Below are 19056 nucleotides of genomic sequence, written 5' to 3'. Positions count from 1 at the left end.
CCATTCTGATTCTGTTTCACGTAGTATTTTGTGTCCATTATCTGAGTGCCAACACGTAGCGTATGAAGCAATTTAACCTCAGTGTAATTTGATATGTCTTTTTCTCTCTCTTCCCCCCCCCCCCCCCCCCCCCCATGGCTTATTTCCAATTACTTTCTTAATATTAATTCAGAAAAGAAATAAGATTCAGTCATGAAGGTGGAATGAGACCAGCTTAATTAACCCGTAAAATCTTTCTAGAATCCCTCTTCTCTTTGTCTCCTGAACAGCCTTTTGCAAACTAAAACTGCAGATAGTGTTATATTTTCCGAATCCAACTCCACTAGTATAAGCCTGGCATGACTATGTCCTCCCTCTAAAAAGGGGAGGGGAAAGACTTTCTGTATCCCCTTGGAAGATATTGTCTATTATTTAGCTAGTTCACTAATGCATTGTGCTGTGCTCTCTTTACTTTATTGAACTGTCTAGTTTTCTCCTTCCTTCTTTATGCAGCTGACTTTCTTTGTCTCACTTTCCCCATGCTGTACTTTTTTTTGTGTCTGTAGTAAGGCCTGACATCATGTAGCCCATCTCCCTCATGTCCAGAAGGAAATGGACGTGGTACTTGTCAGCGTGCCTGTTGACAAGCAACATAAAGTGTTTTATGTATTTTGGCCATGCTGATTTACTGGAAACATTAACTTCTTGGAGGGGCTATTGGAAAAATTAGCTCCATAGCTCTCTGAAATATCTTTTGCACCTTGATGTGAAGACATGCTGGGGGCTTTTTTTCTTCTTTCCTGTTCCATTAAGACCTGGGTCTCCCTGCTGCAGCTGTTCTGTTTTTAATGTGTTGCTCTGTTTCCAGGCAGACATACCCCTCTTTGAGTGGAGTTCTTTTTCCTCTGGCTGTTTTTCCATTTGCCTTCTCTTTAGGAGGTAAATTTGTCAGCCTACTATTTTGGTCTCTCAGTTCCCTACAGCAGCAGAACATGTGATCAAAGCTGCTACAGCAATATAAAGGAGGAAAACCAAAATTGCTCTGAATATGAGGTTTTTTTCCTTTTTCTCTGCTTTTTTTTCTTATCTTTGGAAAGGGGATGCTACAGACTCCTGTGTCCAAGGAAGCACAAAGAAGGGTGCTTGCACTGCAGTCTTGACTGCTCCTGTAAAAATGCCCAAGTAAGGCTGTCAAAACAATGTTACTGCAGGAGCACAAGACTTGCATGGGTAATTGCTCTGAACCCTAGATTGCTTTCTGATGAGTTTGGCTTATTTTCCTGGGAGTTTTTTAGCAGTCCTTTGATTTGCTGCACATACGCAATGGACCTTTATTTGAGATATCTTTCTTTTTAGTATTGCAAGAATGGCAACCTAACTAAGCACTCAAGTTCTCACCCTGCTGCTTGGGTAAGCCTGCATCCAGTCCTCACTGCTAGCATGGTGGCTGCATTGCCAGCCACGGCAGAGCCTTTGAGAAATGTCAGTTTGAGCTGTTGGTTGTCACTTGCATAAGCCCAGGATCATGTGACTAGAACTGATGTTCATTCAATTGGTGACAGTTTTTTTGTGGAAAATACTTTAAAAAGTGGTTTAAAAGTGATCCACAGTGTGCATCATCTGAGTTTCAGGAAGAATCTAAACCCAAAGTTTTCAGGTAAACCTATTTTCCTAAACAATTATTGTGATTACATTTCATTTAATTTTTTTCTTCTCTTGCAAAGCCAAACTCATAACTACTATTTAATGAAAATTAACTCTTGACACTCTTCCTTTTTATCAGTGTAAGGTGTCTACTGGTTGTCTGGTGAGCCTTGGTCCTATCTGATATTACTGTCCCACAGTATCTTACTGCAAAATTACAGTGGCCTCCACAGGCCTTTTCCAAGTCTGTGTCTACACGACATCCAACATGAAGTTGCAAGTGTGGATTGAGGTACAGCCAGAATAGATTGCCTGGAGCAATGTCCTGACAGGCACCCCATGAATTGTCTGTCAGCGGTCCACAGTAGGCATGGGAGAGGTGGAGGAAGCCATCCCTGTGCCATCTCCAGAGGATGCCTTAGGACCCACCACTGTCACCAGCCAGCTGATGGGGGGAAGCTGATGCTAAGAAGCTGGGAGATGTCAAGTTGTCATGTTCTTCTTATAAGAAGTGTGTAGAAGGGAAAAGCCCAGAAGGTATGCAGCTTTCCCTTTCCCTACCAATATTTATCTCAATTTCACCAGCATCTCTGCATTGGCCAGGTAATCATCCAGTAGGTACGTCAAAGTAAGGAGACTTGATTTACTGGGTGGCAGAAAGATTCCCAATAACATATTAGAACAAGTCCCTATTGTAGGAAGAGTTGAAAAGAGCATTCAGAAGTGGGTTGGTCTCCCACCAGAAATTTCAATAGAAGAGATTCAGCTATCCCCTCCCTTTGATTTTTTTTTAAATGGAGTATTTTGTGGAAGAACTTAAAAGCTGCTGAAAATTCAGCTACTGACTAGGCAGATGGAAGAGATGGGGAGTGAAGGAAGACTCGCTGAACACGGCAGAATCCACCCAAAAACCTGGCAGGTCAATATTGGGTCAATAACAAATTGTGAGACGTAATAAAGCGACAGGCAAAGATGTGGTAACTGCAGCTTTCCTCTCACCTCTGACATTGCAGATCTTTCCCTCTAAGACGTGGGCAGACTCTTCTCTTCACAGAGGAGGCAGAGGGTGGAGCTCAGCGCCTGTATAAATTATATGGGTCCTTCAGGTTATTTCAGCAGCAACAAGCTGTAAGCGTGTTTGTCAGCTGACAGATCCGTTCCCCAAATTGGATTTTCTGTTGCTGTCGCCATCTTGCGTGTCATGGGGAGCCCACCAGCCAAGGTAAGAGAATTGCAGCTCCGCGCTTTGCTGTGGCCCAGCACCTTGCTCTTGGGACCTCCCTGCCCCAGTTCTCATGAGCAAATTCCCTCCTCTTTGCATCTGCTGAGATGCAGAGACAAACTGCTGCTGGTGCGATGCGGCAGGGTCATCTCGAACATTGCAAATTTACCGTTTTCCCCTTTTACCTCACAGTAATATGTGAGCGAACTTCAGCAAAAGCACAGCGAAAATGTGGCCCTTTTCTTTTATCGTGAGGTGTACATGCTGGAGTGAACACCAGGAAGGAAGAGAGGGCTGGCCTTGATGAGGTTACCTCACTGTAAAATGAAAGTGCGTTAGCCCCACTGCATGCTTTTCTCAGGATAGCACATGTTCGTTGCTTGCCCCAGCTGAAAACAACCAACAGCTTTTTCTAGCAACGAAGCATAATTTATATTACTTTAGCTGCAGGGGAGAACTCTACTGAGCTTTTTGGCTGATTTAGCTATCTTTAATATAATGTTTACAGCGCCTGCGATTCTAGTGGAAGTGTTTCATGTCTGGACTTGAGTTTTCTAATAGTAAGTTCCATTCAGAGATTTTAACTGATAGTTTTTAGTATAAATCAACAGAATTATTAGCTGAGAGTTATTTTCTTATGTATATCTTTAAAAAGTAATGGATGCAGTTCTGAAATGCAAGATATGAATTACTTACAACTAACCGTTCTTTATGTATCAAATCCTATGTCAAATTTTACAGCAAATAAAAGAAATATGGACACTCATAGGTTTTAAATATAATGAGAAACAATGCTACATGCTATGGCTTATAGAGAATCATTAAGAATAAAGAATACTTACTGTACTTGTGCCGTGGCAATATTTGCAGGTGAAGTTAAAAGATTCAGGAAAATACCAGTAGCTTGAGCCGATAGCTCAATTGATAGATTAAAAACAATCAAACATTGGATGCTCAGGGCAAAGAATATAAATTGTAAATGTAATGTACTTTCTGGATAAAATTTGTATCTAATCTACCTACCTGTTAGATCCAGAGCTATCTATCTTAGATATAAATATTATCTATCAATTTTAAATATCAATGTTATATCTAATAAGAAAATTCTGGATCTAATAGATGAATAGATAGCTTAGGTATAATTTTATCTAGAAAGTCTCAATGACAGCAAAAGTTCTTGCATTTCACCCTAATGCTGCAGCTGCTGTTCCATGAGTATAGAGTACAAGCATAGCTTCAGGTCAGAAAGCTTCTATTCCCAAGGATGGAGATTCATTCAATACTGCAGGTAGCTCTGCTAGTCTGTCAGCAAATGCATTTTTCAGTACGTGTAAATTGGTAAACAGATACAGAAATCAGAACAGGGATTTTGTGTGGGTTTTTTCTTTTATATTTATATTAAAAAAAGCAAGTTGTTTAGAAAAGTGTGGATGCTTTGGACTATCTAGGAAGACCTACTAAAGGTCTCCCAGTTAATTTTGTGCTGTTTAAAAAAGCTACCAAATTGGCACAGAAGTGATGGACAATATTAATTTACAACTTGCTGGCAGTGTTTTTGATATTCATAGCAGGGTCTTTTCTTCTGCTCAGACAAAAATAATTACTTTTTAGCAGTTTTATTTTGTGAACTACAGAATAATTTTTATGTGGTAAAATACTCAGTGGTTCTGTTAATACAAAGCTTGAGGGACCCACTCATATGTGTAAAGAGGTAACTGACAGAATATGAACAGGGGATGCATCCCAAATCCACAATGACTCTTGAAATGATCCATCAGTGATAACATGAAATTACAGTAAATGTTTGTAAGGAAAATTAGATTTACTCACTAACTGTTCAACCTTGAATGATAAGATATTGGATAATTGTGATTCCCAAGGAAAATGAGGCTTTCAGGGTCATGTTCTCTCCTTCTATTCCCGCTCCTGGTTTTGCATATTTCTTTAGTCCGTCGCTTTTCCCACCAGAACTTTGCATTCCTCTAATTTTAATGAAAATAGGTAGCTGGTTAGAAGGACAAATTGCTAGCAGTATTCTCACTGATGGAGGGGCTAGTAAATTCAGCCCATATTAGGTGTTAAAGAATCTATGTGGAAGAGAGCGCTTGGAACCAGGCTGGTCATGAAGCTTTTTTATAGTTTATAGGTTTATAACTTTAACGTTAATTTCATAAATTGCCAAGTTGTGGTTGAACCAAATCCTCAGTATCTAAGGTAAAATAAATGTTAAGAATATGCCAAGTGATTACAGTTGATGTGAGATATTGTACATGAGATATTGTACATAAGATATTGTACAGCTTCTAGTACACCACTGGAAAAAGAAAAAGTAATCCATGAAAGGAAGTAATTATTCATGTCTGAAAGAAATTGGTAAAGCTGAATGATAAGTCCTACAGCTGTTTACAGAATGTCAAAAGACAGAGAGCAAACTTATATAAATCTTCATATAACTTGGTGTTATCCCATGGTGATAACTCCGCTCAGAGAACTGCTTAGGTTTGGTGCAAGGGGAGAGAAATGCTAAGATTCCAATCAGCCTTCCAACATGTGCAAAACAAGGACTTTAAAAAAAAAAAGAAAAGAAAAGAAAAATAAAAAGAGGTGGTGATGGGAGGAGGTTCCCAGATTGCCAGGCCCTGCAGAAACTACCTCCTAGGGTCCCTTTCTAGGGAAGGTTGCCGTGAGATCTTGTTCTAGGAGCAGCGTGGAGGGGCAATAAAGAGCTAAATCAAAGATATGAGCTGTTGGTAGGTTTTTCTTCTTTCACTGCCATCCAAAAACTGTCTTGGTAGGCTCCATATTAATGAGCTTTGAGAAGATTTCATGCCCTCAAAATTGTCTTTTGGGGATGAAACCTTGAAGTGACTAACTGCCTGTAAATGGGAGAATTATGTGTCCTCCTGAAGCTGACTGGCATATGACTATTCTCTGGAAGCCAGACAGTAGGCCAGCAGATGTGTATTATTACAATCAATGAGATGTTGGCAACAGATGTGAATTTTCAGTTTGTTAAGGTTTGACACAGCTGTGGCAACTCTGACATGCTAATTTTATCTCCTGTTTATTGACTTTTCTGTATTTTAGACCTGAAATGGCTCCCCCAACACTTGCTTTGAGAGTACAGAAATGTAGTTTACTGCTAACTGCTGTCAAGTGAAAAGAAATTTGGTTTGGGGGTTTGGTTGTTTTTTTTGTTTTGTTGTTTTTGTTTTTTTTTGTTTGTTTGTTTGTTTTTCATTTCTTAGCCTACTCTCTGGGACTCTGGACGTGCTACTATTTATTGGTCTGAAGTGTTATTGTCTGGGATGCAAACATACACAGGTAGCTGAATCCTGCAGTCTGTCATTGGCCTCAATGTGGCACTACTAATTTTCCAGCAAAAATACAATGATGTGCTTCTGGGAAAGCTACCTTTGACTCTGGATATTTACAGAGGGGTTTTGTTACTCTCTGTGTGTCTATGCAGGAAACTGTTTCTCCCAAGGAAGTGAGCTAAAAGGAGCAAGACTAGTACAGCTGTGAGACTGTCAAGAGCTGTCTGGATACGGTGTCTGTGCTTAACAATTTGCATTAATCATGAAATTACACATTGTTTTTCATGTTATGAGAATAGCAAATGGTATCTCTAACCATAATTATTTTTTCTAGAAGGGTATTCTGGAGTGCCAGCACTTTTGGGCAAGGATGTTATTTTAGACCACGTGAATCAGACCTTAATAGTCTGCTCTGGACCATTGTAGAAGAAAATTAGCTCCACTTTTTTCTGATGAAAAAAAGAATTAGCCCAATTCTGAATGGTTATCATAGGCTGGAGGAGCTGCAGTCTTGGGAGCAGGATGGCTTCTGGCTTCCCCTGGGGATTTGCACAGCTCATAGGGTTTATTATGGCCACATTTACCCATCTGAACCTGTTTATCTTTTACCCTGCAACAAGACAAGGACTAAGCTCCACAAAATTAGAAGTAGTGAACAGTCACCTTGGATGATGTTTGCTTTGGCGGGCAGATGTTGACGTGTTTAAGGGAATTGATTGCTGTTGAAAGGGGAAGGGAGGAGGAGTGAGGCTCTCTGGTGCTAGTGGGAGAGGAAGAAAACATGACACCTATCACAGCTGAGAGTACTCTGATGATGAAGTGCAAATGCACCATTTTTATAAGCAATTAGGAAATTTTCATCACAAAATGTTCAAAGCAAATTGTATACCAAGATCTGCTTCTCCAGTGAATGCAGACTCTGAGAATTGTTTGGGCTTCTGTTGAGCAAGGGGGAAGTTGATTACAAAATAACACCGAATTAACATATTAATTAAAAACAGTCAGCTCTGTAATTGGCTACATAATCCAATATTTCATGTTAATGAAACCCACTAGGAATGCTGACTGAGTGTTCCAGTTGGTACTTCTATGTTAAATAACTATTTGCACAGGAAAATTAAAGTTGGATTCTTTCAGTGGGCAACTGGAATAATATGGAAGTGTCCCAACTGGAACTTGTAATGTCCATAGTGCATTAAACTCAGAACCTTTTAAATACATCAGTTTCAAATTGGAGGAAAACATAATAGAAACAGTTCTTGTCACACAAGAACAAATGTGTCTTGCATTTATATACAAAAAGTGTTTCAATCAACCATTAAGAGGCCAAGAAACAGAGTAATCTGCGATTTTGTAGGTTTAACAACAGGGTTTCTCTGCTCAGAGTGACTCTTGAATATTAATCTGCATTTTAAAGGATGTAATTTTTAAAGTGACATCATTAAATTTAATATTAAGCCTTTATTTGAACGTGCCAATTCACAGTTCAAATGGTAACCATTTGATGTAACATAATTTACCTCTAAACAAAACTGAATGAAACTGAATGAAGGTTATTTTCATCTCTAATAAACATGTCCAATAGCCTCCAACCCATTTTAAAAGAATTTCAGATTAACTGTAGTGAGTGAGTCCTTCCATAGCAAGTTCCTCTTTCCCCAGCTCTTTGTACCTCCAAAGTTAATCATTTCAGTGTCAGGAAAATTAATCACAGTGCTAACTTTCAAAATACAATTGTTAAATTATTTTGTTGCAGTGTAATGGGGTACTCTCGTTTAGACAAATAGATACGATGTTTCAGTCAGTGTATAGTTCAAGCTGCTATTCAAACTAATGAAACAGTTCCAACACGGTGTGGCCCTGTTTGTTTTAATTAGTGGTAGCAGGACTGTATGTTATTATTGCTTATTATTGCTGACAAGCCATGCTAATATGCAAAAAAATAGATGAAACACTCAACAGAAAATTGAAAAGAAATTTAAATGTTCCAATTTGAAAAAAGAAGGAAATATTTGCCCGCTTTTAGTATTAAGATTGTCACATGTCTGTGTATGTATGTTCATTCAGACTAATCAGAATGTCTTTTGAAAATGGCAAATACTTTCTGACCAGCTCAGGTTGGGAAGCTTAATTCTTTGTTAGCGTTAGGAACAAGTGACTTGAAATAAGTGTTACAATGATAGCTTGCCTATGATAGAAATGAATCTCATGCCTGGAAGGGAAGTGGTTCCATACCCATTAGGTATTTTCAAGACACCTAACAATGTGGGATTCTGTGATATTATGCCTCCAAAGCACTTTTTTTCATCACCTGAAGGGTCTCTGCTGGGTCTACGGTCCATTCATTTGAAGTCAGTAGTGCATTCCTCTAGATGCCTTTTGGTGAGCTTGGCCTACTTATGAGTGTCATGAAAATTTAGTCCTAGCTGGGATACACAGTCAGAAATTTTTAGAGCACTTTAGCAACTACCATGTCCTGGCCTAGTGTCAGTGCTGTACCAGGACCCAGCCAGGCAGCCACAAGTTCCTAGTATTGCCTTCCAAAGGCCAAGTTTTGACCTGCCTGTGGCACAGGACCCCCAGCAGATTGGCAGTACAACCATCACCATGGCCATGCATGCATCAGGTTGTATGAAAATAGGCACCACTAGGGTGACTACAAAAGCTTTCCATACCATCGTCTGAGTCTCTGTTTTCTTTCTCTGTCTTCACTTACTCAAGCTACTTAGCAAATAGCCCAGTGTGCAGTCGTGCTATCACCTTAGTGTGGTGTACTTCCACTGGAGGGTGGTCGCCTCACTTCAAACAGACAAACAGAAGGCCAGACTGTCCCCTGTACTGTTCAAAATACATATTGTTTTTGTATTCTGAGCTGATAAAACTAATTGCATTTGTTTTCTCTGCAGATGAAGATTTGCCCCATCCACATGCTTTCTGTAAGAATCATACAAGCTAAGAACATCAAATCAAGAGACCTGTGTGAGTTATGTTTTGATTGTGTTTTTAGTCACCCCCAGAGTTTACACAGTGAGCAATGTTCCTAAGTTCTGAAGGTATACAAGCAGCGTACACAAAGCACAGCAATAGAAGTACTAATGCCAGGGCTATAATTAGATCAAATGCCTGAGGTATCATTAGATTGGAGGAAATATCTAGTGGCATTTCAGGGAACTGGTAAAAACCAAGACTCCCAGATGAATTTCCTGGGCCAACAAGGGAAGGTAGACCTTGTGAGGACGCTGCAATCTGTAAATCTGCTTGGAGTTGTTTGGGTTTGATGTTTATAATTTGTATAAGTCATATAAAGGACTGGAATTTTGCCATACAGGCCACGTATTTAGGGACCTTTTATGGAAATGTATGAATTATACACAATAATCCAAGGTAAATTAGAGAATTTGAAGCCTTCTAAAATACAGTATCATTCGGGGTATTTGCTGTTCTCAGATGACGGGTCATGTTAAATTATACTGATAGATTCTGGTTAAGGAGGGCTTCTGCAGATCCAGCCCCAAGCACATGCTGAACATGCAGGCAAAACAGACTTTTCTGTGTACTTTTGTATTCAACTTTCTTTAACTCATTATCTCACCCTCACAGCCTCCTATGGCTCCTTCTCAAGGTGTACTATGGACCAACCATTCAGCTGCCATTTTTGCAGGTGTCCCATGGGTTCCTCAGTCAGGACGGAGACTATGAGCTGCCTTTTCTCACACTCTTGAAACCTCTGGCCTGTGTACTCCTCTAGTGAAAAATGACATGTTCAGTCAAAAAAGTGTCCCTTTGCAGTGAGTTACTTGAGTTACAGCTGGGACCATTCACATCTGGCCATGCAGGGCCGAGCACAACCTTGGCCAAGCCCGGACATGAAGGAGACCAGAGGGAGTGAATCCCCTGTTAGTTGAGTAACTGTCTGCTGAAGGGCTTCTGGTATTCCTGTGGCAAAGGCCACGTAGCAACATCCAGAGGTGGACACTAGAAAGGTGGTAGTGTGACAAGGCCTGTATTTCTGAGTTTCAATGATCTCTTCTATCTACTCTATTGAAGGGACAGTTCCACTTTCCTGCCAAAACCTTGCGGGGCAATGTTATTCTCTGCTTGATACCAGTCTGAAGTATTTAGGCCTCTCGGGCTGCAGTAGACATCTTCAGTCAAGTCCAGACTCCAGCTCTGAAAGACATCACCTTGGAGATTTCCTTTCACACCGTTGTCAAGCTTCACAAAGTAAATGTGCTTTCCCATCCCGGCTCTTCCCAAAGGACGGCTGCTCAAGGCACTGACTGCACTAACCATAAGGAGTGGATGTAGGCTGGAAGTGAGATGAAGATTTCTGACTTGCTCATGCCCTCGTGTTCTTGGGCCCACACCAGCCTTTAGCTGCAACAGATCTTCTTCCCTAGTACCTAACCCTTCTAGACAGCCATCATTTCCCCTCCGCATATTTGCATTGCTAGACTGAGCAAGCCCGTCTCCTCTGATCTTCTCTGTAATATGTGGTCTCCTTTCCTCTAATCATCCTAACAGCCCTTTTTGAAACTAGCTCTAGTTTCAGTTAAACTTTTTTAACATCGTTGACTGGAATTGTAAGGAATATGCCCGATGAATGGTCAGTGGGATCTTTTATACCTCTTTTTCTTCATATGGGAAACACGGCTCTTAATGTACTTATTGTGTGCATGTGTACATTTGCAATTTGTAGTTACCCCGGAATTAGATGGTTTTCCTTGGTTGCTTCCAACTGATGGTCTCTTTACTTATTTAAGAAAACGTAGTAGTATTTATTAGTCCCCAGAATCATGGCCTTGCCCTACTTTTCATCTATAACACTGGCATCAGGTTTTTCATTTTTCTTTGCTGCAGTGACTGCATCAGACTGCTATGTACGCTTGTGGCTGCCATCTGCTTTGAATGGAAAGCTTCAGACCAAAACCATCAAGAATTCTGACAACCCTGTCTGGAATGAGACTTTCTACTTTAGGATCCAGAGAGAAGTTGAGGTAGTAAAAAAATAGAAATGTCACTATTTTGAATAGCTGGGAATCCTCAGTTGACACCCTGTCAATCAACTGTGCTAAATAACTTAAGAAAATGCTTGTGTAACAGTATTTGCAACTGACTGGTTAGCACAAAACGGTAGACATGTGCAGTAGTGTTCCCCTCAGCTAGTTATAGACATCAATGATACAAATGCCTACATCTGAGCTAGTCCAGATTCCATTTGTTGTCACCTGAGAGAAGTAAGTACTGCTGTAGTATGCTTCATCTGGGCTATTTTGGATAGTTAATTTAGAAAGAGCTTTCCCTCCACTGGTTGTAAGGGATGGGTAGTGGAGTTGCTGTGGTGTAGGCAGCAAATTCAATCCTGCCCCTAAGCTGTGTAGCTAAGAGAACTTTGGGGATGAAGAAACTGAGTGTGTTCTTTGGACAGGTTATCAGTGTGGTGCAGAGCACTGACATCTTTTCTGTCTCAGGATAGTGGGAGCTCTCTGTTATAGGTAGTTGTCTTCTGTTTCATGATAAGTTTTCCAAGGTTGGGTTTAATGATGGTGTTCATGTTAGCAAACTCCTGAAGGAAAGCACATGTTTCTTTACTCTTACCACTGTGCTAGTCAAGCAGCTGCAAAAGTCTATAACCACTTTTTTGTTCCTGTGTAATAGCGGCTCAGTAAGAGTTCTTATTTATTTTCTTCAACTACCAGAACATTTTAGAATTGGCAGTGTGTGATGAAGATCCTCTCACCAAAGATGATATGCAGTTCACAGTTCTTTTTAATGTTGCTAGAATCAGACCCGGGGAGACACTCCGTGAGACTTTTGCTTTAAAATCAGAGGTAAGGACTGAAAATAGAGGGAGAGATCGGCAAGACCTCATTGTCCACATTGGCTTCCATGTTAAGTGGGTTTTGGGTCTGCATAAACAGATATCCTTATATATTGTTATCAATATCTCATCAAAACAGATATCGTTGTGCTGGATTTTTGTGACTCCATTAATCTCTCTTCACAGATTCAGAAAATGAAGCAGCTTCTCTCTTATGCCCACTGTCTCTGTGGGGGCAAAGTATCTTAACAGGGAGCATCTGTAAATAGTCATTTATATCTTTTATAATCCAAATAAATAACTTCCTAACCTTTTGGCTTTATTCCACTTTTGCCACAGTTAGAGGGCATTTCCTCCTAAATGGCAACTTTTTATTACAAATGTGAAGACAATCCACTCACCACCTGAATTAAATGATTCTTTTGGGCTTCTTCTGTTGGTGTTCATGCTGGGTTTCCTTCTAGGTGATTCAGATTTCTCTAGCCCATAGTAAAGGGATGCCTGTTCTGCTAACATCTTTGGTATTCTCTTAAGGAGCCCATGAAAGAGAGTTGTCCAGAGAACAAAGCTGGGGTAGGTCTGTGACAGCTCCTGGGCTTGTCTGAGCTGTGGCTGAGGTATTGCTGCATGCTCATTGCAGGAAGGAGACAGTCCATGCCCAAAAGAACTGCTACTTCCCAAATGCTGAAAGCTGTTAACATGGATCTTCCTTGTGACTCTGCAGGCTGGTGCCATGCACTTCTCAGCCAGTGGGTGAGTCACTGGGAAATAAAATGATTCAATAACCACCTCAGTCCAGAGTACTTTTGCGTACTTCATCTCTGCTGGATTCAGTGTGAATGTGATTTAAATGGTTTGTAGATGGAAATAACACTGGCATTAGTCACATTTGTTGCTGGGCTTCAATGCCTTTCCCCTGTGCACACCATCTTTGCAGAAAGCCATTATATTTCTGTTTCAGTCAAGCTTTCCCTCTCCATTTGTATCTTTGGAAATACATATAATTCTATCACACAGCCCACAATGGGAGGATAATAATCTTATGTGCCTTTTGCAAGCCTGTGGTTTCCATTGCAATCTCAGCTTTGGAAAGAGGTAACACAGCTTTTTTTGGTAACATTAGCAGAAGAGATGTCAGCCATGGAAGTGCTTTTTAGGTGTGCCTACACTGCCGAATTCTTGCAGCCTCCAATAATCCATATTTATTTTACCTTTTTCTTTTTAGAAAGAGAGGTGCACTAAGAAATGGGAAAGTTTGGAAGTAGAATTCTGGATGGAAAGAATGTGAGTAAAATTCCAAAGCTGAAAGGTATAGATCTGCCAGGGACTAATAATATCTCAGAAAAAGAGGAACTTCTTTCAGCTTTTCTTCCCAGCAGTGAGACAAAATTACATTTTCAAACTTTTTGTTACCTTAACTTCCTCAGCTAATTCTGTCTTTCAGTGTATTTTATACAAATCTTACATTCTGTTTGACATGTTTATCCTGATAGTGGAAATGTAGTAACATTGGCACGATTTGATACCTTGTACACAAGATACATGTAAAACTTAACAGAGATGCTCTTCAAGTTGTTAATATTAATTGAACAGTGCCTAGAACACTGTGGTGTTTCTAAAAGACCAGAAAACTTGTCTTGTATTATTATCATGATATATACATAGAGTTACACAGACGGTATTAGAAAAGTCACCCATTAGGCCATAGCTTAGTTAAACTGAAAAAACATATAATCAACAAACAATAAAATTAAGACCATCCCCTTCAAAGTGGTAATCAACATTGTCTGGAGGAGAACAAATCCCATAAGATAAACTTCATCTCTCTTTTAAATGCTATCACAAGTTTGGTTGAAACCCCCCCCTAAACTACATGTTCTGGCATATTTGAGCTTCGCATTACCAAAAGAAGAAGTATAGTCCAGTCAAAACTGACTAACTGCATGATTTGAAGAAGGAACTGTAAATAAGGCTTCTTATTTTTAAACAGGGAAAAGCTGCAGAACATCATCACTGGTGTTCTTGGTTAATTTCTCCCACAGTGAAACTCAAGAAAATCTGTTTAATTGATATATGAGAGATGCCTTAAGAGATGGTATGAGCATCTCTTGCAAATGTGGAAGCAGCCACATCCAGATATATAAAAAGGACAGAATGAGATACAGTGCCTGGAAACTGGACTGAGTAGATTCAGACTAGAAATAAGAGAACATCTTTCACCATTCAAGTTATAAGGCGTGTGGGGGATTCTCCATCCTTGGAAGTCAAGCCTAGTTATTCACATTTAAATACATTCTACAGCTGAAATAGAAGTTTTAAGGCTGGAAGTGGTGCTTGATACCCTGGACTTTGCAGAAAGTCAGAGATTACATACTACATAACTTTAATCGTCCTTTCAGATATATGAAAGCACTTATGAATGTGTGTAACATGGTGATGTTGGAGTATTGGCCTTAATGAGAGATGCTGTTAATAGACTCTGTAGGTTACTCAGTGTTAAATAACTACATCCATTCAGTGACAGACCTATGTCTTACAAGGTAAAATGTCTGGGACAAAGACTTCCTATTACTTACCTCTGTGTTTTCCAGTCATACATATAGCACAGTGGGAGCTAATTCTTATTTGCCGTTCATTTGTGATCAGTTGTAAATTATAATATGGAACAGTCAGAAATGTCCTTCCTAATAAGTATTTGCAGAATACACTAATAGTAGTCTCTGCTTTCCTCAAGTCATATGGTCATTTGTTAATAGCAGGACATGATTCCACATAGACCAATAATTCTTTGTTCTGCTGTATCTTAGCATAGAGTTTCAAGCACTGGTATTTTTATGGGCTCTCCTGCTTTTCTTCTTGTTTGGCTACTACATTTTGGTTCATGTGCATAGCAGGTGATTGTGTATTACCCCTTTTAGAAAAAAGATTTTGATACTAACATAACTATATTCAGTTTTAAGCAGGAAAGGTCATAAAACTGCTATTTTTAAAAAAATACCAGATGCTCATACAGCTTTTGTTTGTTTGTTTGTTGATTCTGTCTTTTCAGTCCTGGCCCTCCAGAGCACCTCATTACCAATGATGTCCTAGTGGTAAGGTTCACATACGAATTTAGCTTGGAGTGACTTTTCCTTCATTTTGATTCTCTCCTCTTCCCCCCAGCCATCTGACATTTTATAGAGAGAACAGAATCTACTATGATAGATAAGAGCATGGTGTCTATTACAAAGTGAAAGATGTGTGACAATTCCCATTTGTTATGGCTTAACTGTTGCCCTCTCCATGCAAAAATAGAAATTGTGTTTCTTGAAGTCCTCAGGTATTACAGATGTCAATATTTTGCCCAGCTGTGGTTTGTTGATGTTGCAGAACCCCATATATGTTGGTGTTCAAAGTGAAAACTCTTGTGTTTCATGTAGTACAGTATGGCACTTGGCAAGAAAAACAAAGGTTATAAAACGGATGAGTCTGTAGAAGGCAGTAGTAAGTATTCAGTGCACTTAGGACGGGAAGGTTATCTAATGTAACAGCTTTTTGGGAAATGAGTTTTTTAATAAAGAGTTATTTTAGTCGTTGAAACACAGAGTCCTCTTTTGTTATTAGTCAGCATGTGGTACATTACCTATCTCCTTGGGCTGGCCCTGCAGCTAAGGAGTACAAAGTACTTCATGCCAACCACTCCAAGCCTGCACATGATTTCCAGATGCTAGCCTTCAGTACCCCTGAGGCAAAGTAACACACATTCTGTTCTTTCCCCCTCATTTTCTGTGTGAGGCATAAGAGCTGTAATGATTGGCATGCGTTGTTCCTGAAATGGCTTGGAAAACTGTCCTGGAATAAGTTATTAAAGGTGAACTAGAATGACTCAGGTGGAGGGTAGCGTGGAATAAATCCATGATCTCCCTACATCAGAACCAGCAAGAAGATGCTTTGTAGACTAATCACTGCCACAATACACAGAAACTCATCATCAGATGTTTTCCCCCACCCTTCCTAAATAATTATCAGATATATGTGGAGCTGTTTGGGCAACAGTGTGTTGTACAGTTTCCTGATTTTGGGATAACTTGAATGGGTATAACAACCTCTGACAATGCACCACTGTATGGACAAGCTAGTTCTGAAGCAGTGTAGCTGGGCTACTGTCCTGGGATAATGAGCTCTGAATTTACTCTTGTGCAACTGGATTGCTTCCAGCACTGAGACCAATTTAGTTGGCTCTGTATTATAGGTAGTGGTTGTCTGCATGATGTTTTATTATTTGCTTCAGATGTGGCATTTGCTATCCTCACACCACCACTCTTGTCTTTTACAGTCCCGTGAGGTTTGCTGCTTGGAAGTGCAATTGGACATTAACGAAAGCAGGAAATATTTGAAAGGTATGCCAATTTCTCTGTGAAGTGAGGACATGACCAAATCAACCCTACCATAGTCATTCAGACCCAGATGGAGGCACTTCAGGATGCAGAGACGACTAAGAAAATGCAATGCAGTAAAAGTCCCTGAACTGCCTCCAGTTGTAACGCTGATCTCTGTGTCTTTTCCTTGAAGCTATCAAGTTTGGACACAGTAAACTTTGCTGGTGGAAGTATGAGAGAGTGCTGACTCTGGGAGCACTCCAAGCTATGGGGTAAAGGAAGGAGTACCAGTTCCTGTGCTGTAGGACACTTGCCAGTGTGGCAGCTCACAAAGGAGTCATCACAGAGAATGACTCCAGTGGAAAGTTTGCCAACTTTTTTAGCTATTTTGCCTGAACAGTGGTATTATTCTCTAAACAAATCTGTTTTCACTAGAGGGTAAAAATCTTGTGCTTACGGTGTCTGCATCTCATGAGGGAACACAGAAAACAACAGACGACACAGATACTTTCTACTTCCATTGCGTGAAGGCTTGGGAGCCAGTTCTAAAAGTCAGGCTGCAGGTAATGGGCACAATACAATACCACTGTTCATACTGCTTGCTTATTTCCAGTGTCACCAAAACAGTAAAGAACTGGATTGTTCCTATTCTGTGAATAAAAACCATGTTTTTTGTTCTCTGTAGAAAGTTTCTGATAAGGAAGATGACAATAGTAATTTAAGTGACACCTTAACAGTACCACTGAAATTTCTTCCTGTTGGACATAAAGTGAAAATAACACTCCCTGTAAGACATGTAAGTGCTTCACCATTTATATGATCTTTTGGAGAGAGCAGTAGAGTAACCCTCAGTATTTAACACCATAAGGTTTTTCTAAAAAAGAATTCATTTAGGAAGTCTGAGTGAGAATTTTGTACAAATACAAGTTTTCTGTGAATAAGGTTAGTTTTCTCAGAGAAATACCAATTTTCTGTCAATAAAATCAATAATTGGGAATTCATCCTAGCCAGTTTTAGATGCATTTCAGACCAACTTTGCTGTCCTTACACAATTAAAGGAAATTATTCAATACCCCTAGCAAGGCTTTGGGATGCCCCACTGCTCTTTATCGAGTCCGTAGCTCAGTCTATATATCTGAATTTTAGATGGCTAAAGTTAGATGAGTTGAATCTTACCCTCAGAGAACAAGTCTGTCACATTCTTCTATGTGTACAGTCATGATGGTAACTGCTGGAGAGATACAACTCTAAGGTGCTTTAAAAGCAGTAGTAATGCTGCTGTGTGGCCAGGTGAATCTGTTAACAATAGCCAGACATGCTTTCCCAGACCTTGCAACAAACGAAAGGCAAAAATAAGAGGAGAAGAATTTCTTGGCAGCCTTTCCCCTAAAGGGAAGGGAGAATAAATGTCTGTTTCGCCACTAGTGATTCCCCACCCCTCTGTTTGGACTCTCTTTTACCTCCAGTAGCTTTTTGGAAGGATGTGGTGACTTGTATTTCCTCTTCTATCACTGTCTTTATCTGGGTGCTGCTCTTCATCCTCAAGAATAGGAAGGTGGCAATGTGATACTGCTGCTGGGTTAGGATGGTTCATAGAGGTATATTCACAGTGAGGAAGAAATCCTGTTTCACAGCCCGTTCATCTAGCCACTTTGACTCCTCCTGCCTCTTTTGCTTCTCTGTAGAATATGTTTGGTGTTTAGTTGCTTTCCTTCTCTTTCCAGCTACAGCTTTCCAAAAAACTGTATGCAGAGTGGTAGTGGTGGGGCATTCCAGGACACACTGAAAATCTGGATTTCAGGCCTCTTTTTTCCCCCAGTCATTCATGTTCCTGCTCTCATTTCTTTGTTTACAGAATGTGCCACTGCAGTTGTACCTCCAACTAAATGATTGGTAAGGGACTGTTTTTCTCTAAAGGTTTTATTGCTCTTTGAACTGTGAATTCTAGAACGGAGTATCCTTTATTTAGATACAAGGAATGCACAAGACTAGGGTCAAAATATAAGAATAGTTCATTCAACATTAAAGAGTCACCAGAACAGATCAAAGTTAAGTGTCCTTGGGGCAAAATAGTCATGGCAAGATGCAAAAAAAAATAAAAATTATGATAATTTCAAACAGTGAGCAACTTAGTCACTGAGTGTCCTTTGCATCAAAGAACTAAAGACTGAGATTGGAGGCTTCTTCAAAAGGGACACAGAAGCAGGAAGAAGACAGAGGGAAAAGGGAATTTGAAATAAGCAAAACATCCAGAGTCCATACATTACTCAAACCACGCAGGTATTCCTAAGAAAATAGATTTGTGGCTCTGGTGATATCAATAGAAAGAAGTACAAGCTAGGGAAGATGAAATGTTACACTGTAAGATAATGAGACAGACAACAAATAGACCAAAATGATTTGAATATATTTTTCATTGTACTGTTTCTGTATAAATCTGTGGTACAAATCCCCATGAAAGATTTTGTTAGGTTCAAGTCAGCCTTTGCTCAGAAATGATATGAAACAGAAATAGAAAGGATTCAGCTTACAAAGCTACTTAAAGACACAAAGAAGCCTTTCTTTTTTTCATATTTGCTATCCTTAGATGGCAGTAAAACATACACTGAAACATCAGAAAATAAAGAGACCATGTAGAAGCAAAGCAGTTTCTTTGAAACTGGAAGCTGCATTTCTGTCTCTAAATCTGAACAGTGAATCATGATTTTTTTATGA

At 39.8% G+C, this 19056-nt stretch overlaps 1 protein-coding gene across 2 annotated transcripts in view; it reads left to right on the top strand.

Annotated features, from left to right (window-relative positions):
- Positions 1 to 2693: 2693 nt before the first annotated feature.
- The window catches only part of LOC126049261 (cytosolic phospholipase A2 beta-like), a 33712-nt gene continuing 17349 nt past the window's right edge, over positions 2694 to 19056 (top strand). Inside the window, exons 1-11 of one of the 2 annotated variants that reach the window (XM_049825341.1) lie at positions 2694 to 2845; positions 9069 to 9141; positions 10210 to 10386; positions 11023 to 11159; positions 11862 to 11993; positions 13209 to 13267; positions 15033 to 15075; positions 16299 to 16362; positions 16777 to 16904; positions 17027 to 17137; positions 18197 to 18234. In XM_049825341.1, coding sequence (XP_049681298.1) covers positions 2825 to 2845; positions 9069 to 9141; positions 10210 to 10386; positions 11023 to 11159; positions 11862 to 11993; positions 13209 to 13267; positions 15033 to 15075; positions 16299 to 16362; positions 16777 to 16904; positions 17027 to 17137; positions 18197 to 18234 — 983 coding nt within the window. In that variant the 5' untranslated portion in view covers positions 2694 to 2824. The remainder of the gene's footprint in view (positions 2846 to 9068; positions 9142 to 10209; positions 10387 to 11022; positions 11160 to 11861; positions 11994 to 13208; positions 13268 to 15032; positions 15076 to 16298; positions 16363 to 16776; positions 16905 to 17026; positions 17138 to 18196; positions 18235 to 19056) is intronic. The other variant, XM_049825343.1, reaches the window with a different exon arrangement.

The sequence above is a fragment of the Accipiter gentilis genome, chromosome 22 (genome assembly GCF_929443795.1).
Source record: "Accipiter gentilis chromosome 22, bAccGen1.1, whole genome shotgun sequence".
Lineage (NCBI taxonomy): Eukaryota > Metazoa > Chordata > Aves > Accipitriformes > Accipitridae > Astur > Astur gentilis.
The sequence above is the reverse complement of the archived record's forward strand: the minus strand, read 5'-3'. Positions and strand labels throughout refer to the sequence as shown.